The 27,871-nt window shown below is 34.9% G+C and overlaps 1 protein-coding gene and 1 long non-coding RNA gene across 3 annotated transcripts in view; both read right to left on the bottom strand.

Annotated features, from left to right (window-relative positions):
• Window positions 1-27,871, bottom strand: part of LOC148654652 (protein O-mannosyl-transferase TMTC2-like) — a 167,296-nt gene that overhangs the window by 34,432 nt on the left and 104,993 nt on the right. For both annotated transcript variants that reach the window (XM_088647218.1, XM_088647219.1), the window contains exons 3-8: window positions 22,852-23,677; window positions 16,465-16,579; window positions 14,619-14,704; window positions 12,882-13,066; window positions 9,762-9,840; window positions 7,137-7,258 (exon numbers count right to left, since the gene is read on the bottom strand). In XM_088647218.1, coding sequence (XP_088503344.1) covers window positions 7,137-7,258; window positions 9,762-9,840; window positions 12,882-13,066; window positions 14,619-14,704; window positions 16,465-16,579; window positions 22,852-23,677 — 1,413 coding nt within the window. The remainder of the gene's footprint in view (window positions 1-7,136; window positions 7,259-9,761; window positions 9,841-12,881; window positions 13,067-14,618; window positions 14,705-16,464; window positions 16,580-22,851; window positions 23,678-27,871) is intronic.
• On the bottom strand, window positions 21,310-22,585 carry LOC148654653 (uncharacterized). Its single transcript, XR_015941505.1, has 2 exons — window positions 21,740-22,585; window positions 21,310-21,693 (listed from the first exon to the last, which is right to left on the bottom strand). It is a non-coding gene; the product is annotated as an uncharacterized LOC148654653 (long non-coding RNA).

Consider the following 27,871-nt stretch of genomic DNA (forward strand, 5'->3'; position numbering starts at 1 on the left):
ATATCTTATTAAGCTTTCTTACCAACGTTTCAGAGAAGCAAGAACATACATTTTTACTCTTGATATTCACAACAACCCCCAAAAAAATCCAAACATCACAACCAAATGTACAGCATGTGATGTATGTGATGTAAATGTAAGTCTTGATAATTAATCTCAAAAAGCCTTCAATCAGAAGAAAACATCACAAATCTTCAGTCAGTGCAGTGTGTTAGGTACATCTAGCTAGGCTTACCTGATTTGTAAAGCAGATGTAAAGGATATGTGGTTAACCAGGCTTTCAGTTTGGTATAAATTATTAAGAAAAAAAAAACTAAACAAACTTTGTTTCGTGTTGTTTTTTATTGGTTTGTTTTGAAAACGTCTGCCTAAAAAAAAGAGTTTTAGCAAAAAGTAAAACACCTCCCTTAACTAGGGCTAAAGGATTATTTTTCTAGTACTCACAACAAATGTTCCTTCATTTTCAAAAAATGTTCCAAGAAAAGTGCACGCCAATAATGTCAGTGCTAACAATTTAAAGCAACATTTTCATGCTCTCACAACACTGGAATTTTAACGAGTTTTGATTGTAGAGGAAAAACCCAAAAAAGAACAATGAAGTAGGAGCACACAGCTGTTTTGTAGAGACACTCCCACTCTTACTACACAGCCTTTCCTACAATACCGAAAAACAAGATCTGACTTGCCAGTCCTTTAACGGGATTCTAAAGCTAAATTAAGCTGAGTTTTGAAATTCTCCTTGAATTTAGGATTCACCTCATGAGCGGCGAAAATAAGGAAGCCTTGGAAAAGAAGGGCTTAAACACCTGAGTGTGAAATATTATTAAATTTAATTATTTTGCATTTGCAAATATACCAAAGTCATCACTCACCTCCTGGCAATTAATAAAAGATTGCTAATTGGAATTTTCTTTGCCTGGTCACAGCAGACAAACTGAACAGTGGATATAAAATGTGAAACAGCTGACCAAAGAACGTGTATGTCATAGACTGCAATTTGTCTTCAATATTTATCTTAGCAAAGGTTTTACAGTTTCTTCTTTTTTTTCTGAAACGTTTTCCATCTTTGGTGCCTTCCTTTCTACCTATAATTAAAAGCATCTCAAACAAACTGCATGACTTCTGACTTGGCAATCGATTAATAGTATCTAATATTCCCTCAGTATATTTTCCTATATGAAATAAAATATAAAATAAAAGAAAAATAATTTTCCTATTGTCACTCAGTTTAAAGGAACTGAGAGCTTTAATTAAAACTATTTTAAAAGGAAAATGTAAAATGTTTCTAAACCGAACTGAAATTTCCAAAAGCTCTAATGCATACAGACTGGGCATGGGAAATAGACTAGTCGTATAAAAACATAAATTTCTCTACAGTATAACATCCCAAAAAGTCAGAAGACAAGTTGTGTAATCAACTAGAACCATATGATTTATGTTAAAGAGCTGCACTGTATGCAGCTATGCAAGAAAAACAGAGAAATATAGGCAGAGAACTCTGCTGTCTTACATGGATCATAACACTGGGATCCTATTCAACAAATATGCTGACCGATGTGATTTTCAAGGTATTTCCAGTATTAGACATTTCTCAAAACTACCATCTCTAAAGAACTAAAGTCTGTTAATGTACAGTTTGCATGAGATCCTACGATCCATCTCCAAATTTTAGTATTACACTGTTTTATGCTAATGTTTGTAACTTTTGCACTGCCACAGTTTAGTAATAACTTCAAATGTCTACTACCTTGCATAAAGACATGAGCTAAATGCACTAGAAATGTGCAAATATCTGGAATTGGAACTTGGAATTTTATTTTTTATTTTCTTCTCTCCTCTAAAATACTAAGTTCTACATCTTGTTTCAGAAACTCTTTCCCTATACTTTTTAACTAGATTTCTGATGCAGATATTTTAGCAATTTATTATTAATGTTTTAATGTCAATAATTTCATATTCTACATGTCTTTGTGACTTAGTCTAATATTTGTGGTCTTTTTCTAATAGGTGTAATTTTATTCTATGCTTATCTTGGGTGGCACAGTGGTTACAGCTGGCATTGCCTCACTGCCCTCATGTCACACATGTGATTCTGGCAGCTTTTTTATTTTGTGTAGAGTTTGCATGTTCTATCCTCGACCTTGTGTTTTTTTTTTCAGATTCTCCATTGCCTTCTACAGTCTAAAGATATGCTGTCTAGGTTAAATGGCTTCTCTAAATTTCCCCTCTTAGATATTTGTGAGTGAGAACAGACTGGCATCCTATACAGGGTGTACCCTGTCTTGGGACCATTATCTGTCGGGTTACTGTGACCCTGTTTTGGATTAAGCAGTTATCGAGATGGATGGACTTAATCCAGCCATCTGGAAATTAGGTCAAAAGCTGGCTGCACAAGACTAGTCAGATTCTGTTTTCCACTAGCATCGACAAAAACAAAAATAGATCCCCAGACATAAATGCAACAGAAAAGACAAACTATATTCCTTAATTATGAAAACCCTTTAAAATGCATCTTAAATACTTAATGATAAGTATTGTTTGTCTTGTTATATTATTGTGGATGTGGTAGGTTCCTATATACAGTACATATGTATCACATAGAGATCTACTTCATTTAGCACTGAAACGAGGCACCCAGCTTGGCAGTGTGTGGCAAATCAGTTCAAGCACTGATCTAATCAACATTATGCATCACAATATTAAGCTATGGTGTTTGTACACACACTTTTTGTGTGTCCAGGAACACTGCAATGGGTGTGATGTCTCAGAATGCGTCACTACAAGTACTTAACATACTTAATGACCTAATGCACTCTTAACTACAGTTTGATATAATTTACTGTATATTTTTTATTATTCTGCATTGCATTTTCCCTTTTAAAAATTAATTTGATTGTTAAAGAAATAAAACTGAAGAGCCAAAGGACTCCAGAGTAGCACAAACAGTAGAAAATGTGCTAAGATTTGGCTATTTCATTAGCTGACTGTGGGCCACATTCATAAAACTTTTACCATCGTACTAAATTAACACTTATTGTGAGAAAAAAAAGGTTTGGAGGAGCACAAATGCACAATTCCTTCAGCATACTATTTAAATAGTTTTTATGCCTGTATTTTCTATTTGAAAAGGTGGTAAAATTAATGCCACTTAAAATTTGATTAATACAGCTTTATAACTCCACAAGATTTAAAGCATAATTGGTTGAGTGTAACCAGAGCTTCAGTCAGATAGCATCCAATTGACTTTTAACACATCAGAAACTTCTGGGACCTGCTAAGCATGTACAAGTCAGTAGTGCCATCAATAAGTGATACAGCACTCCTAGAGCTGAAGCTAACTCTCACACGAGGCCCTGAGAAGCTCTCAGACTGTCACCTCTGAGCTGTGAATGGACTGGAGAGTGTTAATAGGTTGTCCATTTCCCCGATCAATATGAAGGTTGCAATAGTAAGCCAAGCAGGTCAGCAATTAGCTATACCAAACTGGATGGATATAAAATAGAAAATTAAAAAAACAAAAAGTATCATATATAACTTGTGTACATTTAATAATTATTTCAGACACAGACATGCACACACTCACAATAGGGCAGAATTTCCCAGAAACCAATTACACTACCAGTATGGTTTTGGACTGTGGGAGGAAACTGGAGAAGAAGTTCATGCAACACAGGGAGAACATACAAACTCCACACAGATCACATCCCAGGTCTAGAACTAAACTCAGGGATTCAGTGCTGCAAGACAGCAATGCTAACGACTGTGCCACCGTGCTGCACAATATTTTTACAATACTTAATTAAAGCATTATAATGAATTAGTGATCATTGTTAGAATTATTTATTGTCGTAATTATTTTGTCTATTTTATCATTTTACCTGAATATGAATGCTTTTAGCATTACCCTAACTTTGTCAAATGTACAGTATATATGGTGTACGAAAATGTCATTATGAAAAACAGTGTCCTTGATTCTTTCCGTCTTGCACACCTGGGATACTCAATGTCGAGAACTAAAACTTCCGCTAAAATTAGGCTAGCTGTATCATGTTCACTGCTTGCGAATAAAACCTAGTGTAGTTTATTTTGTGAACAGAAAATCAGCAGGTTCATTTTTCACCCTTAGGGTGTAAATGCAACACTCTCCTGCTTCTAGAGAGAGATGCCCTCACTCTCGGAAATAGGACACATTCTCATCACCCCCCCCCACTAGGATCTGAACTTCCAGTACTGGAGTGCACAAAGCTGACACGCCACAGGGGTTGCAGTTCACTTGTTATTTTTCATCAAATGTAACAAAAGTCAGCTGTAAGTAGATGTGCTGTCATATGGGTGTCTTTCATTATTACAGAGGCAAATATATGGGCAGTGGAACAGACAGCTCAAACATACATAAACAAATACAAAAAAAAACTAGAATCCAACAGCCTGCAGCTAGCAGTGTCTTGGCACGCAATTTCATATTTCTCAGTTTTAGCGTTCAGGTAACTTGGAGAGGGGCAGCAAACATAATGCAGGTCAAAATAATGCTGCCTTAGTCCTCCCTACCCTAATACTTATAGAATAACATTTCTGTTTTTAGTTTTATTCTTGCTTTCTTATGGACAAGTAGTTACTGTATGTGCTGTTTCTTAATTTCCTATGTCATATATATTGATATATTCATATAAAGGACTTGTACAAGCCATATGGCTTATTTTATGCAAAGGACCTTATATTGTTGGTTAGAATAAAAAAAATGCAATTGGATTAATCAATCAGATCAATATTCGGACTTTCTAGTGAACATTTTCCTGGCCCCACTGAACTGTGCTTTGCGCTTATCTTTGAAGCATCACCATTATGAATTCTGACTGGATTTAACAGATTGCTGTACATTTAAATATCCCTTTATGTGCTGAAAGGAATGAAGAATGTGATTAGAAAACAAAAGCCAGGCAGCTGAAGAAAGGCAGTAACTCACTGCGTTAGAGCTGAGATGCACCAGAATTTATTTCTATTTAAACACCAGTTTCTCCCGGGTGTTTTACTTCCACTGTTCTTTAAAGTTACAGATTCATCCACTTTCAACAGATTATTCAATCTGACACTTTTCCTATTTTAGTAAAATATGGAAACAATATACAGTTCAAAAGTATGTGGCCTGCAAATTTTAATTCTACTGAGAGTTGTTAGCTGTTATTAAATCTGGACATTCAATGTTCTCTAGAAAAATTTAAAAAAATAATTGGGAGATTCTTATTTTCAGCAACAAAATGATCTAGTTTTTTAAAGCTATCTCATAAACAGGATACTGCACTTTTAATCCAACCTGTGCAAAAATAATTATAACATATATCAAAAACTTAAACAGTCACTGGAAATGATTAAGTAGTCCACTGGTTTATAGTACTAATATCTCTTTGCAGTTAAAACCTATTAAAACTGTGCGCCTTTAAAGTAAAAAAAAAAATAACACTGAGCCTGTGACTTGTACAGCCATGATTTAAAACGTCATGCTTCCTGATGATGACGTAATACAACCCTTTATTACCCTCTAACAAAGAAATTGAGCACTAAAGCCATTATAAAACAATCTGAAACAAATGTCCCATACATTACACATTGGAAAGCATAGCCTTTGATCCTAGTACATTTTAGAAATGTTTTCTTTTAATTAATTCTCTATGAAAATGGCAATCAAGGCATTATACAAGGCTCTTGTCTTTAAAAACTTTACAAACAGGGCCACTTTAGATGAGCTGCCAGCATTATGCTTGAGGTAGCAACATCTGCTCTGCATAAGAACAGATCTATTGTAACAACCTCTGAAAAGTAACAAAAATCAATAATTTAGGAGCTTTGGGCAATCCAAGACAACTCACCCAAAACAAACAGAGGTCATTTGTACTCAAATCCACTCTAAAGGACATGAAGCAGAAAAAAACAGCCTTTCCCTAAAATACTAATGTCTGAAAGCATGTCAGGCATTACTGTGGAGTCTGCAACACAAGTCAATTTTCCATCAATTACTCAGGCTTTCACCATTTCAACATCCAAGGTAAGGCTGTGCATCAGAAAAGCCTTTAAATTTAACGGGATTCCACTGATTGCCAAATTATTCTTACATGCATTGAACCAAAACATCTAGAGCTCCAGATACTGTATGTAATAAAAATGCTATACTTCTTAACTGTACAATTCCATTTCAAGAAGCCAAATGGCTATCTACCCATCCATTTCATCATGAACATACAGCAATGACCTAAATTCAAATCTTACTTAAAATGTAGTTTAACTGAATTTGGAAAAAAAAAATGGGACTACAACTTCATCCCAAAAAGAAAAAAAATCCCCAAAAAACAAGGACAGTTGCAGTCAGTGGAGACATGAACAGGAAAACTCTTGACATTTTCTCGGAAGTTAAGTTTGGAAATGATGAAATTATACTTTCCAAGTCCTTCATTAAGCTTTTCCAGACATCTCCTGACATCAACAATAAAATAGTATTTATTAGTGCTGACAAACCTAAGCACCAATGAATACCTTCACGTCACTAGTCTGCAACATATCTATCAATTTACACTATGTACTCCACAAGCTGCTCTGATCTTGAACTTTAAAATGCACATTCTCTATGCGATCTGCCATTTTTTTAATTGGCAAATCTTCTATCCCCCTACTCCTTTTTAATAATCCTTAAAGTTACCGGTAACTCTCGAGACACTGTTTAATCCAAAAGCTGAAATGACACAAGACAGAGACACAGTAGATACAGTATGAAAGACAGCAAGACTATACACTGAAGAATGTGAAATGTTCCATAAAGAAGGGAAATATCAGCAATTTCAGTTGTGAAATTCATTAAGACAGAAGACATGTTCAAGCAGGGTATATCAAATATATTCAAATGACTATTATTATAGCACAGAAAGTGATACAAAAGGTACTGAACAGCTTGGAGAAAAAGATACAATCACTCTAGAATCTTCTGACTAAAGGGCACCTTGTGAAATTCAATGTTATCTAAATGTACTTTTAATTGAGGATGTATTGACTTAACTATGCAATGACCTCAAAAACAAAAACTACCAGAAGATATACCAAGGGCAGAACACAGGTTACTGTTGATTTCAGTAGATTAGAAAGGGGCTTACTGTAAGAGCCAGCAGTTTCCCATATGTGAGATGAGCAGGAATGTGATCAGGCTTGGCTCGCAAAGACTCCCGGTACCAGTGCTCAGCTTCCGTCAGTTTGTTCAGTCTCATGTAGGCCTCTCCTATGGTAGAGTGCAGGTCATGTCAGAGGTTAGGGAAGCACACATCTTTCCACTGTTTTACCGACATGTTTAGTGACAGAAGAAGGAATTCCTCCAAAAAAACTGCTATATTCCAGGATGACTTTGAAATATGATACTCAGTAGCAAACGAGGATTTTGCAAGAGCAGCAGGAAACTGGCAGGAACCTGACTTTGGAGTTATTAAAATGAGCTATACAGCAAATGGCCAACATAGTTTGCCTCTAGCAATATTTAAGGCACTTCTAATAAATGAAAATTTGCATAACAATGAACTGAAGCGATTATACTCAAATAAAGTAAAAAGACCGATAGATATACTTACACACTTCCCAAAATCTGTCTTCCTCATTAAATTACCTCTCAAAAACACCTAATAAAGTAGCTACAGTATATTCGGTTTGAACTGAAAAGTTTGGTTGAAACTGAAATACTGTACTACACTCTCAAATAAACGTTGAAAATATGAAACTATTTAATGAAGCATCATTATTGTGATGACGGAACATTATGAGATATTTGGATTTTTTGCCTTAACAGGAATTATTTTGCAAATAATTCCTCTTAGTTGTATGGCAGGCAGAGAATTATTCAAAGCTGCACTATATTATGCTGAATTAAGCTGGAAGCACACATAATAAGAAGGTTAGTTTTCCAAGCAAAGATTCAAAGCCATTCGTGCTACCAGTATATGGTTTCCTGATTGACAGAGACAGCCAAGTAAACTTAACAAAAAACAGAACAATGGTGAATGTTTAAGATAAAGGGTTAGAATTAACAAAAATGGACATTTGTAGGACATGGAGGAAATACAAGTAATAACAGTTAACAGAGTGAAGCTAAACAGCTTTTTTGGAAATACTTAGATACTAACATGGATACTAGAAACATGCAAGCCTAACATCAATAATAACAAGATATAAAAATAAAAAAATCACTTTTCATGTCAAGGCCCTTATTTGCCATGCAAAAGAGCTTTACTTTTTAAAACATTTTCTGAACTTCATAAAGCACTACAAAATCCTAGTACATTTGTGTTTGGCAAATGTTAAGTTGACCAATTCATTTTGTATTTCTCAAGGTTAGTATACTGGCCTAATAAAGTTTTATTTTACTTTTGCTCCCAATAAAATAACTGTAACTCATAATAGGACCTCCCAGTGAAGGCATTTTATTTCTTATGAAAAATAAAAACACACACCCAGGTGCAGAATGTAGACAGGGCAGCTCAGATAAACAGGGATTGGTAAAACATCTCTAGAGAACTCGAATACAGAGCTGAGATGTGGCTGACCTCAGGTACAGTACATTTGATGTGCAAGACTGATATAGTGATACAATACTGATGATGAGTTTAAACACAAACCATAAGACAACACTATGTTCACCACTCCGAGCCCTCTGCCACCTGAAAAAATACACACTCATTTTGAGCCTCAAAATATATTATTACAAGAACTTGATAATATGGTTCCTTAATTTAAAATCCACCTAGAACAACGTTTTTAATGTAATTAGTGTGGTGATACAAAAAGGTTTCTTACAGTTAACCTTCACTTGAACTTGCTCCAAGATTCATGTTTCACCTCACTTTTACCTATTAGTGGTGTAAAATTAGGGACATTGAAGACAGAAGTGGGCGGACTGGATGCTGCAAAGACAATTCGACAAACTCTAAAACTCTTTCTTTACCAGAGACATCATAGTTTTTCATAGTACAATTTGGTGCTTATTGTTTACTGAGCTCACTACCTTCAGGAGCATGAACCAAAAACTGAAAACAACAAAATTCAGAGGGTTTGCAAATTGTCATGAAGAAAGCTGTCTTGCACTCACTGTCTATTCGTGGATTTTCAGGTGGTGAGCATTTACATAATAAATTCCAGAATACTTCTATCAAATTTTAGATGCACTGATGCTAGGGTTTAAATGTAGACTATATACAGTACATAAAAGAAGAGTTATGTGAGCTATATTTAGCTCCACTTGACAAAAAATGATACAAAACCTGTTAAGCTTAAACTATCATGAATAAGCATGAATGCACATAGAAACAAGGTCACATGTATGTTTTTCATTACATAAGAATAATTGTCAAGTACTGTATTTTCATATAGCTATATTACAATGAAAAATATATAATCACAGCAGGAAGCAAGTTATGCTAAGCATGCATGAATGCATAATTTAAAAAAATCAATAACTCAAGGCATTATCTTGATTTTTAGATTTCCATCTTTCTAATGAGTTTTGTCTAATGGCTATCAGCCATCTGATATAAAAATAAGAGAACATTTTAGCAATAAATGCTATGACATTCTAAGGTTAGTTACATTTCACTATTACCATGAAACTGAAGAGTATAATGCAATTCTGTCACTTTAGTGTTATTTCTTTCCACATAGTTTTTCAAAGAAAATGGAATGGTATTTCCAACACCTTGAACATCACTGGCAATAGCTCATCTAGCAATGGAAATACTTACCTATCATGTTGTACAGGCTCTGAGGTGCAAACTGTCTTGGCATTTTTTGTATTGCTTCTTTATACACTGAAAGAGCTTCCTAAAAATAAAACAGGAGATAAATAATGTATATATTTGTTATTTAAAAAAAATCTCACAGCTTCCATCTCCAAATATTTTCTCTGCTTATGTCTGGCTTAAAGTGTCAATACTTGACAGAAAATATTGCAGCACATCAGTGCATATACTGTTTTTCAGTGCATTAAGTCAAAGCAAGTTTTCCTATTCTATTAAAATACAGTGTCTGTAGGGAATGTTTTAATTTTACATTCCTTTTTTAAAAATTGGTTATTTTTAGGTTGTATGTTTTCACACAGATTTCCTTTACAAGGTAAGGTACTCACTTGAAAGGAATCTTTTGTAATCAGTTTTTAATTGTTACTTTGAATACCAATGAAATCAAATATCCAGTACACATGTTATGTAAAGTCTAAGGTCTGCACACATTAAAATTTCCTAATGAAATGATTTTGATGATGACATAATGCCATTACTAGCTTGCCAATGTTTTTTAAAGAGGGAAAAACAAGGAGAATATTTTAGAATCAGACTTACCGAAGCAGTCTATAAAAAAAGGATTGTTACATTTAGAAACAAGAACATAGGAAGTAAAAGAGAAAACACACAACACAATGTGTAAACATAAGAGAAAAGTGCAGAAATGGTGTGAATTCTATGTAGTGTATATATGTAATATTCAGACTGTTTCTATGGTGTCCCATTTTGTGAAATTACAAAATAATGCATACACTTTTTTTAATTAATAGTTTATTCAAATCCTGAATGCTCAGACTGAAAATGTCTGAAGCTAAGATAAATATGAGGAAAACTAAAGAGAAAAAAAATGAATTATGATTGCATAAGTATTCAAAGCCATGAACTTAATAGTGGGTGGAAGCACAATTACTGCCTCAAGTCTTTGCTAGAGATGTGCTCATGCTCTGTCAAGCTGCTTGGGGATCATTTACAGACTGCAGTTTTTAAGCCTTTCCACACATTCTCAACACGATTCAAATCAGGATTTGACTGGGCCACTCAAGAACATTAATTTTCTTATTTTTAAGCCACTCCAACATAGCTTTGGCTTTGAGCTTTGGCTCATTCTCATGTTAAAAGGTCAATGTGATTTCCAATCCCTGCTAATGAGAACCAGGACTATAACATACTGCTGCCACCAACGTCCTTGACAGTAAGGGTGATGTGGACTGAGTGATGCACTGTGTTGGGTCTGCATCAGATGTAATCCTTTGCATTTAGACTACAAACTTACAATTATGTTTTGTGTTACTATAAAACCTTTTGCCAAACGTCTGAACAGTGATTTAGGTTCTTAACCTGGGGTGTGAGATGCCCTGGGTGTGCAAGCCAGATAATTTGTAATAATACAAATTAAGCCCAGGCTCGTATGTACTGTACAACTACTTTGTTCCAACAAGCCTAGCTATTAAAAACTTTGTGTGTAATTTCTAATGTGTTCTTAATTTTACTGTGCAATTAATATATATATATATATTATGTATGTATATATGTCCCTTCCATTTATAGATATGATATATTTTAAGTTTATAGAGCTGACCTGCTTCAATAATTTTTGCAAAGGTGTGCAAGAACATATTTTGATAACCAAAGGGGTGCAGACTGCAGTAAAGAGTAAGAACCACTGACTTAGGTGCTTTGTTGCAAAACTCATATGGGATCTGAGATGGGTTTTTTTTTTCAGTCTCCTGTTTGTGGAGTGATAGCAATATTGTAAACCCATGGGCATTTTCTCCTATCTCAGCTACTGAACTCTTTAACTCTTTGAAAGTCATCTATCTCTAACCAGTTTTCTCCTTGCCTGGTTGTTCAGTTTTAGAGGGGACATTCTGATGGGTGCCCTCCATGTCTTAATGATTGATTTAATTATACGACTGTGGGACTGTAAAGAGACGGGTGTATTTATTTTAAAATCTTGTTAATCACTATTATTCCACACAAACAGGAGGTCATTTTGTGTTCCAAAACTCATTAAGGCTTGGCACAGCAAAGGTTCTGGATATGTGTGCACTGATAACTTTTCCTTTTTTCTTTTAAATTCATTATCTACTTACATCTTTTATACTTGTTTTTTTTATATATATAAATAACAAATATTAAGTGCTACTTCAAAAATAAATTCTTTGGTAAGGCACTGCATTTATCTATACAGCCCACATATCTAGTTACATATTAGATGTAAAGCAATTGCAAATGTGAAAGGAGAATGGATATTTATTTTTTTAAATATCACTGTCAATGTATGTTAATTAACTTGTTAAGTTATCTACAGTTACTTTAAACAGACTGTAAAGGAAACAAGTAACAGTATGTGCACTTTTTCATGGCTTGCTATGATTTGTTATCTTAAGCACTAAGAATATAATCAACAACTATGGTTCTTTACATTTTATTTGGAAATTATTTTTTTTTTCATACAGACCTGCTCTTAAACATTTGATGGATTTGTAAGGAACAGGTCTAAACTGTGTTACAATTTAAACACATACACAGAATTTTCAGCTTCTAGAATTCATACCAGGGGGTGGATCTTTGGAGTGTTGTTGCCGACACAGTCAAAACTATATTGCTTTGGGGCTATATTGTAACTGTTTGATCTTATTTTAGAGGTCTACAGTTAGAAACCTGAAAATTACTAAGGCTATTTAATAGAACAAATTGAATAAAATCCATTGTATGCTTAAGAATTTAATTTAAAGAGCCTTGTCTGGAAAAGAAAGCTCACATATATGGGACCATATGTTTAATGAGATGGTACTCCCCTTAACTGTAGCAGACAGGGTCTCTCATACATATAATCAAATTGAATGCTATCTAATGAAATAGCATCAAATTATGAACTACCTAGAATTACTCTTTTCAGCTTCAGTCACACTTGGTCAGGAGGATGAAGAGAAGATAATGATCATTCTAACTGTATTGTCATCATCTTAATAGCTTAGGAAATTCAAAAGGATCAGCTTTTGCCGACATTAGGCAAGAGCTCCTTTTGAAGCCCAGACCTAGCGTGGACCTGTGAAAAGCTTTCAAGCACATTCTGCGTACCTCGTGCTGTCCTTGCTCATGCAGGAGTTTCCCGAGGTTGTAGAGACAGCTGGTCACTGAGCTTTTATGTGCATGAGGATCTTTCAGGTTTTCATCAGGAATATCCGCACAAGTCAAGAACGTCCGCTTGGCTTCATCCAGCTTTCCCTGGTTCATCAAGATGATCCCTGTATTCAAGTATGCAGCTGTGTGCAACAAAGTCACATAATTATTTATCATGTTAAACATTTGAGGCTTACAAATGCCTCTTTTAGAACAAACTGTTTGCACCTATAGAATAAAACACCACACCAGCCACATGGTGCAAAGGCACTTGTTGAATTTACAGTGTAACGACATGTCTCAAGATGATCAGACTACAGGCAGAATTATCCTGGGTTGCTATATTGCTCAAATAATGTCCAGCACACTATACACAATTATTTTTCACATTCATAGCTTAGGAAATACAAAAGGATCAGCTTTTGAGAATAATTGCTCATCTGAAGGCAATTATTTCAGCCTTCAGATGAGCTTTACAGTAGTGAAACACATAAGGTAAATCAGTTCTAACCTGAAATGACACTCAGAAATAAGTAATTACCCAGCTAGTGCCTTTTTTAATATCTTCTAAGTGGGGTTTTACATTTACATTCTGTAGGAACTTTTTAGCCAAAATAAATTAGCAAATAAAAGCATATTGTTGCAAAGAGAATATTCATGAAAATACAGATTAATGAAGAACATTTCATTCACAAACTGCTGGTAAGGTATATTTTAATTTATAATTTGAAAACCTAATTTTGCAGTAGTTGTATCCCCACCAATACATGCTGTAAATAAGCATCCATGCCAACTAATCCCGAGAGCCAAAGTCATTAAAAAAATCCAATATTCAATCTTTTTCATTGTCTCCACCAAGAGCTGTCAATGACCCTGTTTCTGTTTTTTAGCACAAATGAGGTAGTACTTAGAAGCAGATCATCAAGAATAAAAAACTTTTTAAAATGTTTTAGAAACTATATGTGGTTTTAAAAATGTACTTAACAGTTCAAATACTTTTCAATGGTAAATTGGACACCAGTATGAGAATAACTGGAATTAAGTTGTTTGAAAGCTCTCTAAATAGTTTTCTTTCACAAAGTAAAATTATCATCAATGAACAGCTGTGCTAATACTCAAAGCTCCCTTCTAACTGCAACTCAAGCAGTCAATGAGAATCTGGTCTGTGAGGAAGCCGGTGCCATTTCTTTGTTAAGATATTTTGCATGTGTAGAAATATGGGTCACAAAAAGCAGAGTGTACTTTGTGGCTAACTACTGTGAATTGACTGATAAAACAATGGAGAACACTTAAATACATGAGCGACACAGGTACTTGTACATGAATGTCCTCTTCACAGCTGATGGTATAATACAATTTAATTTCATTGACAGCTGAGTGATGCTGATTATGGGCTAAAATAGCATGAAATAACTTCAGCAGTGCTGAAGGTGAAGAGGAACCAATTAAAGTCAGGAAGTGAGAATGACTTAAAAGGAGACTAGGATTTATAATAAATGAAATTAAGTAGGGAACTAATCTGCTGGTTTTAATGGGGCTTTAAAACAAATCCTAAATTGAGCTAATCATTAATTCAGTAATGTGCCCAGGCTCCTTTCCATTTCCTCTTTTACTTAACTTTAATTTGGATAAATACAGTATACATGTATAGTCATACATGCATGAGGCTATCAATATAAAAGAAGGCTTACTTACATGCTAATGTAGGCCTGCTACTAATTGCCATCTTATAGTAGTATAGTGCTTCAGAGAACTTGTTGTTTTCTTGTAGCAGCAAACCTCTGAAAGACACATTGGTACAGTATATGTTCAGTGCAAACTCAAAGGCAACAATGAAAGTCAGGACCTGAGTCAAATCTTTCTCTTGTGCAGATGGTCAAAATAATAATAAAAAAAACAGTCAAGAATAAAGATAAAAAAAATCAAAAAGAATAAAACAATAATAATAGAACACCTTTCAAGGTTAGCAGAATGGAGCACTGTTGGTCCCATGTTGTCTTGAATATAAGTATTCAGTTAAAATATGGGATCTTCAGCTGACTACTAGAAATCCATGACAAAAATGAATAAAATACACAGTTTTTATTTAATAGAATATACAATGGAATGTGCCTGATCCCATTAGCATGTCATGTGTGCAAATCTGCTGTCAGGTGCTGGAACCAGTACACTAATATTCTCTGTTCAGCCCAGCTGACATACAGTACAACTGCTTGTTTCCTGCATTTCTGGGAGTCATGCATTCAGCCCCAGAATAAAACAAGCTTTAGAATACAATTTAAAATACTGTCCTTACAAACAGAATTATGTATGTGACATTGTTGAACACTGGAAACATAAAAAAAACACCATACTTTTGAATTCAAATAACAGTTTGGTTGTTTCTGGTGTCATGACTTAATACAACAAGAAGCTCAGGTCTTTTACCATTAATATATTGTACCAAGCAGACAGTTTCTGTATGATGTACTTTTTCTTTTCTTATTTTTTCCAGTATCTTTTCAGGAAAAAATCAAAATGCTTTGTTTTATTTACACATAGAACTTTAGAATAAAACATTTTTTTTCCATTTCTCATTTCACTTTATTCAACTACATCTCAAAATTAGCCACAAAGTCTGATATTATATATGTTCTACTACTAAACCTTTCAATGAAGGATTTTGTTGCCTTTCTCTCAGAATGATTTAATTTCCACCAGCCATGGTGCCAATTACCATCAAGTATATTGACACCATTGCAAGTGACAACTTAATTTAAATGTAAAACATCTTTAGTTAATTGAAACTCCCTGGAATCTTCTATGCTAACAAAGCAGTTTTGTCACTATTTACCTTTACAGATTTGTTTTTTAAATGGAGAACAAAATTTAAAGTTTATACAATATAAAGCAGGTCATGAACTTTAAAAACTACAACAGGAGCCCTGAAAATTAAAGTCTAATGATTCACAGTGTTAAAAATGACACTCCATGACGCATAATGCATACCAAATAGGTGTCAGATTAATCTGATATATTATTTGCCTTTAAATAAAGTTAGCACAAAATCATAAATTAAGGGAAGAAACAGCTCAAATACGCATAGGAAAAATAATTTTAAAAATTATTTATACTTATGAGTTAATTTTGATTTTCTGCACTGGAATATACATGTATATCTCCTTAATATATATTTTAAATAACAATCAGACTTTTTTAAAAAATAAGTTGTTAAACAGCATAAGTATACTCTTTTTTACCTTTAGAAAGAGAAACAACTTAATCTAATGTACTTTTCAGGCATAAACACTGCATTTATGTATGCAGGATAGCATCCATGACACTTGGGGTTAATGTAAGCATAAGAGGAGCCCCAATTTTATAAAAGCCGCTGTCCTCCTCAGAGTTTAGAGAACATGATTAATGAAAACACTGTGACATAAAAAAGGCCTGTGGGGGGGAGACAACAAAACAATTGCATTGTTTCAAAGCATCTATGGATCAATTGTGGCATTCAGTACAGCATGTAGGAAAAAAACAGAGGTGAGTCATGCATACTTACAGATTATACAGCATATCAGCCATGTTTCTGCGGTAGTACAAGGCGTTTCTATAGGCCTTTTCAGCCTCTGCCATCTTGCCCTGGTTCTTGAGGACATTCCCAAGGTTACCCCATGCTGACAGGAAGACAAAAAACATTATTCAGCCTGGATTCTGGGATCTCAATGCAGACGAAAGGACATTTCAAATAAAAAAATTCTAATAGATGGCAGATTCGAAGCACAGTAACATTACTGGAGTTCTAAGGAAAGCAACAAACAGCTATTTCAGTTGAGCCCTGTTTATAGCAAATAGGCTCTAAATCCACTTCAGTTCTCTGCCTAATGCTGAATGCCTGAAAGCCTAGTTTTGTCACTTACTCTAATGTACATGAGCGCTGCTGTGTTGACAAATACTATAAATCCAGGCGGACAACATTTTTGAAAGCTGGCGACATATGGATATCAATTCATTTGGAACATAGTTTCATTTTATATGGACACTTGGTAGAACAAAAAGACGATGCAATCTTTCCCTTTTTGTTTTATGACAAGTATCTAAATCATAATTATATACAAATCTATATAAATACATATACGAATATATCTCTGTGGCTTTACTGATTGTATTTATTAATTTCTCATTTCATTTAAGATTAAAAGGAGCAATTAATAAATCTTAAACAGATGTCAATCCCAGCTGGTGGAACATCTTAAACTGGTATATGCTTTTAATCACAGATTGTGGTTTTATATATATATAGACCTTTGACCTCATTCTTTCATCAACTATTTAAGTCCAAACAACTGGCAGCTATGACCCATTAATTTTCAGGTGGGGGAATGGGTAGTGTATCATATGTGCTTTAATCTGCAATAAGTATAATCCATTTCTAAATGTCAGGGAACTACAATGATTTATGTACGTATACTATATTATAGAAAGACTTAATGTATCTGCTGTGCAGAGATACAAAATTCAGGATAAAGTCTTATAATTATTTTTTAACTCAAAACCACTAATTATCCTATTCCATACATGTATAAAATATAAACATTACTGCACAAGGGTCTTTAAAAGATTTATTAGAAGATAGAAGTGTTCCCCAGAGGATATTTTGAGAACACAGAGTTAGGCTAAATGCATTTATATGGCTTGTTTCATGACAATGAAGATGGTTTCGTAACTTTGCTGACGTAAATCCTGTCAATGAATACGGTGCTCTTTGTTAACAATAGACAAGTGTTTTTCCAACAGAAAAACAAGCTGTAAGATGTGATGCAACTCAATGTTCTTCTCTCTAGCTCTACAGACCACTAAATGTGATTTAGAGGAGATAAGAGCAGCATTGTACAGGTATTAATAAAATGTCAGAGAACTAGGGAACATTTTAAAGTTTAAGCATGATGTAAAATGGACTAAACCTACAATTTAATTTTGGACAACTCTTTTGTCTTCAAGTAAATGGCTCACTGTGACTTAGAAAGCAGCACAAACGTTTCCCCTTCAATTGAAGTTAATTGTTTTATTATAGAAAGGCCTGATTTCAATACACCAGCCCTTAAATGATAAAATGAATGTAAAATGTTTTATGGAAGCTTCTAAAGGCATTTTATGTGAATATATGAAAACATGTTAATCAATAAGAAGTACTGTGCCGGGCAAATAAAGTTAATTGAAAAAACAGATATACCAAATACCTCCTGTTTCAACAATAAATCTTATGGTGGACATTTTGGTTTCATGTGAATAGTTCTGAGACAATCTATATCAGTGGTATTCTCTGTTAACAACATGACCTTTCTTGAATCCAAGGGTTGAACCATTAGCTTGTGTTTATGAAAACACAAGAGCACTACAAATGATTTATACCAGCATAGCTGCACAGTTACAAATAACATTACCACAAGTATTTAGGTGAATCTGATTGATTATCCTCATCTTCCAAGAAACAGGTCAACAAATTTACCTCGTCATGTTTTTGGAAAGGAGTTGCATTATTTCATTAATTTTCCATTATGTTTTAAATCCTGCTTGGCAGCATTTATTTATTGAAGTTACTCCACATCCACACTAAGTATCAAAAGAAACGTCACTCTATTAATAAACGTATATTTTAAAGAAAATAAAGTAAATAGATTTTAGATTATAATCTATTTTTGGCACTATTTTGAGTATTTGAATGTGAAAATAACGCTTTTGTGCAATTGGTATGTTGAAAGCTGGACTAAGTCACCACAGCTAGATTTGCCAGGAGTCATCTACAGAGACGAATCAGGGTTATGTGCAGAGCACACACATGGATGTCAGATGTGCAGAACAATCTGCTTTTTCATGTGTACAAAAGAACATTTAATCGAGATGTCCAAGTGTGATGGTCTGGGCAGGAGTGTATAGTAGTCACAGAACTCCAGTTGTAGTTATTAATCGCAACTTGACTACATGGCAGTCCTGGGACCTCTTGTCATTCCGGTGAGCTCCTTTGAACAGGAGAACAAGAGAAACCATTCTAAGACATGTCCTCATGCTGTAACAATGGTGTGACAGTTACAGTCGACCTGTCACTAGAGGCTTCTAATGGGCATTAATCTCTGAAAATAGCCACAGTGTGTGCCAATTATTACATAGTTGGTAAAGAGCTGAGAATTTCACACTCACATGGGTGTAATAAGATTGTGCACAGAGCTAGTGTAAGTGTTTTTTTTAAGCTATTGCGGTAAGAACTTGAAAAGGACCTACAAATAATAACATACAATACAGCTTCCTGGACTTTTCTCCTTGTGACCATCATGAGGTTTGTGTGTGCAGACCCCTAGGCCTCTCTGGGTGAGGGTGGAGTATGTCATTAAAAGCTTTCTTGCATGATGACAATTTGACAGTTATGCTGTGGATGCCCTACTAGACTTCAGCTAGACTCAAGCCCCCCTGAACATTTCTGGAATAAGATGGGTTAACACATAGCATCTAGGGCTCATACAACTGTGAATTTGCTCAGATTCTAAGAGCAAAATGGGACAAAATCTAACAAGATAGCACCTGCAACCTGTGTGCCACAGATTAACAGCTTGTTTAGCTTCCAGCAGTGGCCACATTACATAATTATGACTTTCACAATAACACCGCGCTAATAAACTGTTTTCACAAATGATAATCAGCATAATGAATTTACTTACCTATTTAACAGAATGTCAGTACACCTTTTATATAAGTATTGCTAAGAAAAGTCTCAATTATAAGTAATAAACTTCTTTTGATGCTCAGTATGTTATGCTTTTTTTCATAAAGCAACAATGCTATATTTCTGAAGTACTTCTATCAGTGAAAATCTACTACTTTAACATTACTACTACTACATTACATTATTATTGATTCTCAAGTCAAATGTCGAAAAATTAAAAAAAACTTAAGGATCCTTTAACAATAGAGCAATCAGTCCGCATTAAGTCTTCTCATGCTACAAAACATGACAGGCAACCAAAGAAACTTGTAATAGCTCAGCTGGTCTACCAGGGTAAACAGATGGTATTTGTCTTTACTGTTGCTTTTCTGAAAGGAAAACTGATTTTTTTTAAAAATGGTCCCCCTAATGGTCCCACTAACACCTCTTCAAGGAGCAACCTTAGCTTTCCCAGGAGGTCTCCCATTCAGGTACTTGCACACCTGGTTCACACATGCTTAGCTTCAGGGGGTTGCCAGTTGCGAGCTGCAGGGAGATATAACTGCTGGCATAAGCAGATGATTAAATTAACAGATTGAACTTTAAGGTTTCATTTTCCATCGCCATCTCTCTGATAGCATTAACACTAGAAAGTCAACCCTATGAATTAGCTGTGGAATTGGGAATGAACAATGTTTATATTTCTGTTTTAGTTTAAAATGTATGGTAAAATATTAAGCCCAGTCACACATTACCTGCACCCATCTATTCTGCTTCTGTTGGTTTGTAAAATTCAACACTACTGCTTTCACATTCCCTGGTGGAAACAAAAAACTGCTCCAACTGAGATGTGACCACCATTCAAGCGAATGCTAGTTCACTTCTTTGTGAACACGTGGCAAGTTGCCTGAATGAACCAAGCACGATTGCTAAGTAAACTCTAATGCAAATTACCTATGTATTGATGGATTTCAGAAGTCTTCATAAAAGAACACAACTGTACAAGAACAGACTGAGAGCTAAAACTATGTTGTTAATATACTGTAAATGACGATATTACAGTGAATATAAATTGGACAGGGCAGCATATTTTTTGTTCAAGCAGACTGAATGCAAACTCATACAATGATCTGTATTTAGCAACATACTGCAGCAATATCATAGAAGGGTGCCACCTCTATTTCCAACATTTATAGTACCTCTAAGTTATTTTTTAAATGTATTAATCTAATCAGTAAGTGAACTGGAGGCATGTGACCATACACAGTTAATTCTACTTTAAACTGTAAATTTAAAGCAACTCTAGAGGAATTACAGCTGATACTAAAGTATGTTAAATTTTAAAGTGAGACTGTCTCTTAGTTAAAACTAGTTGGTATAGTATATATGCTTCTGACCTGCCATTTTACACTGCAATTTTACAGAACCCTCCCTGTCTGCAGAATTATCAACGGACAGCGAATCTTTGTAACTATCACTAATTTCTTATGTTATTCGACTGCACTGACCATTTGAGCAGGATGTATTCCACTTTCCAGGTGGATGTAACTGAAAGCCTAGGATGTGATGTACTGTACAAGACATTTGATAATACCCCAAACCGTAGTGTAAGACAGACCTTTTGTTGAATGCAATCGCAGTTGCTATGGAATTTTGCAACAGGCAACTACCTTTAAAATGTGCTCAAATGCACAGATCTCTAGACTTCCCTGTGATTTTATATAGATTTTTATTTTATTAGTAGTAATGATCTTCTGGTAAGTAAGACACAGAGTACTGCCAAATGTTTACATTTGATAATGAAGTTTTCTAAATGTCTTGGCAGCTAACTAATTAATATGGAAACTAAGACATTGATTATTAAACATGTTGGTTTCTCTGTAATTTGTTTCTAATTGTAACAAAGAACACATATAGAAAGCCTGGGGAATTGTTCATCTTCACTCCTATCCCTTGATTAACTGTGTCATCCTGAACATCTACTGGTTTCCTCATTAAAAATACAAGGTACTACAGATATACAGTATAATATTAAGTTATAAAAAGTACTCTAACTCTAACTTTAAAGTGAAGCATACTGTACTCTCACTCAGACTATCTGTACAACTTATTTCCAAACTGCGCATGAAATTTTATAAACAAAAATATGCTGGCAAATAAACCATGAATTACTTCAACTGAGTCCTAGTTCCGTATACAAATAGCCAGTTTGAGAGAGACTCTTTCCTGTTTAAAGTTAGAGTAAGCCCTCAAGTAGATTGCAGGAAATGCTATTAACTAAAAGGATCTTGGTTTATGTTCATTATGAAAGTAATAATAGCAATTTTAGAGGTGAAAAGTAGCAATGCAAATGTTCTTCTATGAGAATATAAAGTAAACATAGCCCCCAAGACAAATTAGAATTCTTCTTTTTTTGAGTCCTACAAATTATAATTTTTCTAATTTGTAGGACACATAAGCCTTGGCAGGATTTTCTTCAAGAGCAAAACTTTCAAGACTGGGCATAAGCTTTGTAATTTAAGACGGTTTAGAAATCTTGTCCATATAAAGATTGAAATGGAGAATTGCATGAAAAAACACATAACATAAACTACAACTGTAACTATGATCAAGATAAAACTCATTCAAGGTAGAAATGAAGTGGGATATGGAAAATACATAAAAAAATTCTAAGGAAAAGCAGCTGATGGAAACAAGGAAATTTAGTTTGGACACAAGAGGATGATAACTCTTTATAGGTTTTGACATACAGTAAGGCCAAATAATCCAGGCTATATTTTGAAACATTGTAAGGTAGACCAAATATGTATGTGACCCGCTTTTCTAAAACGGATGGAGGTTGTGCAAGATTAATGCTCAAAGTAAGGGATGGAAAAACCAACTCTACTCACAGTAGAGCAATACTGCAAGATCATACCATAAAGATCTTCAATATACCGTACATGCATACAGGTCTTGGATAGTTAACAGTTGTGATTTCAGTGATTTCAGTGGTTTCAATAAAAGATACTGGTTACTGACTTAGTTTTTCAACCAATTTGCCTCCCTAAGCCATATTATGAAAACAAAATTATGTTTAGACATGATACAATGCTTCATATTAAAACATTTAAAAAACATTTTCCTTGACTTTTGCATTTTTTTTTGTAAATAACGAGGTTTCTGCAACCATTACTCCAATTCCTTCAATTCATCATTCATCATCACACGATATCCTGTAACATGCTGCTTGACTGGTGAAGAAGGATTTACCTTTTGCTGGGTTCACATTTATCCCTGACTTATATAACATCTCCTCGTTCTGCCAGTCCTGGTTCCTCAGCACAGTCTTAATCCCATATAGAATGATCAAAATGGCACTACAATATAACAAAAGACTCCTCAGGAATTTTCTCCTTAATCTGACATAAAGGGTCCTCATTCCCACAGTTACCAACAGACAAAAGCCCATGCTTGGTATATAGAGTACACGCTCTGCTATTACAAAACCCACGTAGAAAAAAAGATTAGTGGCAGGCAGAAAGGGCAATGACAACAGCCCTAAAGAGAACACCACTATGTTTTCTGTGCTGGGCAGTGATGTCCTTGGGATGTAGTGGTTTTTTATGCCATTCTCAGCGCTTTTCTGGGGACTAAACTCCTCGTTTGAGTGCTCTGCTTCTGAATGACAACTATGTCCATTTGTATTAGGCTTCCCATTCATCACGTATGCTTTACCATTGGTCTCCTTAACCTTTGTTTGATTCCGGAGACCGAACCAAGCTAAGAGCAGTAATCCAATGTAAAAGGCAACAGTGTGAAGGTTCCTCCAGTCACCAAGGGTCCTGAGCAAAGGCAGGGCATCCATGGACCAATCAAAGCTAAGGGTATCCGGGCACAGGAACAGCCATACATTGGCGGCAGGTAGGTAAAAGAAGGTCAGAGTCCGTGTCCAAAGGCTGTCTGAGTCAGCTGCTGGGTTGTCAGAATTTGAGAAGTTGGGTGGCTTGTTCCCCATCCAGTAGAAGCGGGCCGCTAGTAAGGTGGCACCCCAGGTGGCAAGCAAACTCACACTCAGAAAGAGAGAGGTATTCTTTTTCTGTAAGACAAAAAAAACACTTATTAGATTTGGAAATTTAAAAAAAAATGGAAAAAAAATAATGGATAATGTGTTCTAATAAAAAATGATAATGTAACTTTCTCCATGGTCTGTCGTGCTTGGAGTGAAAGAACTAGTGTCATGGGTGTTTCTGGACAAGGCAGCACTATTCCCTGTGACAGTCTCTACTGTATGTTTACTCAGAGATTTAAAACTCTTATGATGTCAGGAAAGAATTTTCTAAATACTATGAAAATGTATTTCTTATAATACAATTCTTACATTATGTAAAGAAAAGTTGAACTATCTAAGCTTTGTTTTACAGTACCAAGTCTGGTTTAGAATGAAAAGCATTTTAAGATTAACTCATATTTAAGACAATATCAATACAATGCTTTCTAGGCAACATTTTTTACTGCAGAAGGCTATGGCTATATATGGTGCTATATACTGTACATCATTTATAGAAGCCAAGGACACTTTCATGGTCTTAGGGACGGGTCTCCTCACTCTTTTTTCTTTTTTGTTGGGTGGATGGGTGTACAGTAGTTGACATAAGAACACTGCAGTTTGTTGTATGCATGCTTATTTTCAAAAGGCTATTCCTCAGATCCTCAGTGAAAAAGATTCAATTATAGTTCCTTTTTTTGGTGTAAAATACTGATATGTTAGGACATCTGGGCTGCTTCACCATCATAGATAAAAACAAAAGAAGGCTAATAAAAGTGCATATCAATCATAGGACAGCTTTGATATTAAACACATACTTATGTGCTGCATGGAAATGGTTTTGATGTATTAATAGAGAGTTTAAACATTTCACACTTCAGAATGTATATGTCCAAAATAGTATTTTCACATTAGTATCGCAAGAGGAGCACAGGAGTAACTACTATAACTGTAGAGTGTATTTCAAAAGTCTTCGTCCCATTCTAATGATCTTCCATTTTGTTTAGTTATAAATGATGTATATACATTTTTAATGTGTATATTTTTAATAAGGGGGGTATGGTGGCACAGTGATTAACATTACTGCCATGCAGTGCTGGAACACCTAAGTTCAATTCTTGAGATGCATCTGCATGGAGTTTGCATGTTCTCCCCATGTTCGTGTGGGTTTCCTCCGGGTGCTCCGGTTTCCTCCCACAGTTCAAAGACGACAAACTGGTAGGTTGATTGTTTCTGTAAATGTGGCCCTGGTGTGAGTGAGTTCATGTCACTGTCTGTGTGTGTCCTTTGGAAGACTGGCATCCCATCCTGGGTGTATCAACCTTGAGACTGTTGCTTGCCAGGCTAGGCTCGGCTCCACCCCCAACCTAGTACTGAATAAAATTGTTTAGAAAATGAATGGGTGGATATTTTTTAAACAAAACATGAATGCTCAGACTGAACAAGTTTATGCATGAAAGAAGTTAAATGTCAGTAAAAACTGCAAAGGAAAATAAAAAAAAACTAAAATATATTACCCATTTAGCCCAAGTGAAACTGCTCACATTTATTCTAAATGCAAAAGTGAAGTAGAATGAAACATAAAATAAGCAAATTCCCACCAAAGAGCATGATTACGTCTGTTACTTAGTTCACATTTGTGGTTGTGAAAACAATGAAGGTAGAAATCCTTAAACATGAATACTGTGAGAAGCTCATAGAGTGATCAGTGTCAAACAGAGTGAACATGTACCCATTTAATGGCACTCAAAAACAAATTCGATTTTCATAAAAATAATGAAGCCTAGAGAATATAACCAGGAACAGTAATATCACTCACTTTTACTGTTATCTAGAAAAAAATAGTATCCTCTCTTTCCAAAACAGTATTTCAGAAAAAAGATTCTACACATATGGAAATATAGGTTATTTTCTGTGATTATTCATAGTCTAAGGACTGAAAAAAATGTCAGTTAAATGAGATACAAAGAGTTTTTTTTTGGTATTTTAGACAGGAAAAAAATAACACTCACTGTAAACAACACTATAACATGATCTACAAAATAAAATAATACTGTACTGTTCTATTTACGTGCTCCCTTACAGAATATTACACTATTCTAACAGAATATTAAAATATCCTAAAATACTAACAGGATGCTGTTACCAGGAAGGTCCAAGGGATGCTACATTTAGAAGAAAGAAGGAGTCTTTTCTTCATAAACCTGTATGGCACAGTCCAGTCCAATCCCAGCTTCAGAAGCAAAACTCCAGTTTTAACAAGCAAGTCAAAGACTATGCCAGCCACTGTGGGCAAGTGTTAAAATTCTTGGTACTTGGTCTGTGAAAACACAAACACAGACTGGGCACTAGCTACAGTACAGAAAAATATATAATCCAAAATGCAAGGAAAAGGGTATAATTCATGACATGTGCAACAGACATTCTGGAAAAAGATGAGCAGACAACCGAAAATATTATTGTCAGCCTTCCATTAATTTTCCAGATCTTTATACAGACATTATTTATAAACTCAGAGCACCGTGCCACCTTTCATGTAGCACACCCTCCTCAGGTGGTGCTCGTCTCAGACCTTTATGAAATTTTACGATGCTGCTGTTACACACAAGCATGGTTTCCATTCTAAATACAACGGAATCACCATTCAAAATATAGCACTCCACCAGCTACAGATGATATTGATTTTTTTTTCTTGTATCGCTGCAGTGTGATATCTGGATGTTATCTTTTACAAGGAATGCTATGTTGGAAAATACAACTATTACAGTATATTAAAACATTACGTGTCTAGATCTAAGTTTACAAAACAGTACAAATGCTTACAACTTTCAGGGTAGCTTTCACTTAAGTAAAAGAAAAGAAGAACACTTCTAAACATACACTAATATTTCCAGAGGCAGAAAGCTGAAAAAATAAACAAATGTTTTTTGAAAAAATTAAATAAATGGTTTTACTTTCAAGTCACAGACATGTCTTATAATCTCTAAGAAAAAAAATTCCAGTTAAACATTGAAGAAAGAAACAACATCACATTACAAGTGACATCATCAAGCTTCAACCAAATTACAAGCTCCTAATCAATTCAGAATTAAAACAACTGACAGCTTTACAATGATACAAAGATACCTTGACATCTCTGTGCTATTGTGGTAGCAGCTGTATTTTTTCCCTGAAGAAAAATGGTGTCTTTTTGTTCTGGGTTTCTAAAGGGTAAAAGGGTTAGAGCAACCATGTCGCAGTACCCACAAGAAAAACTATTCATCTAAACAATATCAAGATTAATCTACTTATAGTTTCAGCCACACACTGTGCCACTTTAGTTTATGCACGCTTTAGCTGAAACTATATTTTTTTTGTATTCAAGATGGGGAAACAAAGGGAGAAAAGAAGTACTGTACTAAATAATCTTTTTAACAATAAAAAAGACTAAATAACAATGTTATTTTCAGCAACTCCATTGCCTGCTATTCATACCTTGTTTGATTTGATTTCATGAGGGTTTTGTACTTGATCTCTGGTTTAGTTACTTCATCCCTCGGAGAGCTCCTTGTTATTTGTCTTCTGTGCCTTGCTGTGTTTCATTACATTGTCAAGACCCCATGGAAAATGAGATGTCTTATGTCAACGGAATGAGGCAGTAAACACTGTCCTCTGTGGCATCTTTAAATAAGATGTTGCAGAAGACAAGTGCTGTAGCATTTCTAGACAAAACGACTGAGTGAGAACAGTGTGTGGGATGAGAACATTATACTGGGATGCAGGAAGCGGCATTTGTCTTAATAAATGAGAGGCAAGACTCTTTGCAAATCCTGTTCACAATCAGTGGATTTAGATTCACTTGAATGCGTTTTTATCAGCCACAGAGCTAGAACTTTGAAAAGCAAAACATCATATGCTTTTCATAATAAAAAAGCAGATTATAGACAACCATATTAAATGGTATGCCCCTTTGACGCAGCATCATATAGCATGGTCCGGTTGTGAAAAACACGTTTCTACGTAATTAAGCACATTAAGAGATTCTTAATCTAAATGAGGAAATGTGTTGAATGGGCCTAAGTAATGTGATTAATATTAACCCAGCACAAAAATGATACATTCAGAAAAATGGATGTCCTACGGATACCACCATTACGTTATGCCTTGTAAAGAATCTTTTTTATTTGCTAACAAACCTTGCTCAAACGGACCTGCCAATCTTGAGAAATTTAGCCCATTGAGCAAAAGGGAGCATGACAGTGTCCA

Source organism: Lepisosteus platostomus, chromosome 9 (genome assembly GCF_059453375.1).
Source record: "Lepisosteus platostomus isolate fLepPlt1 chromosome 9, fLepPlt1.hap1, whole genome shotgun sequence".
Taxonomy (NCBI): domain Eukaryota; kingdom Metazoa; phylum Chordata; class Actinopteri; order Semionotiformes; family Lepisosteidae; genus Lepisosteus; species Lepisosteus platostomus.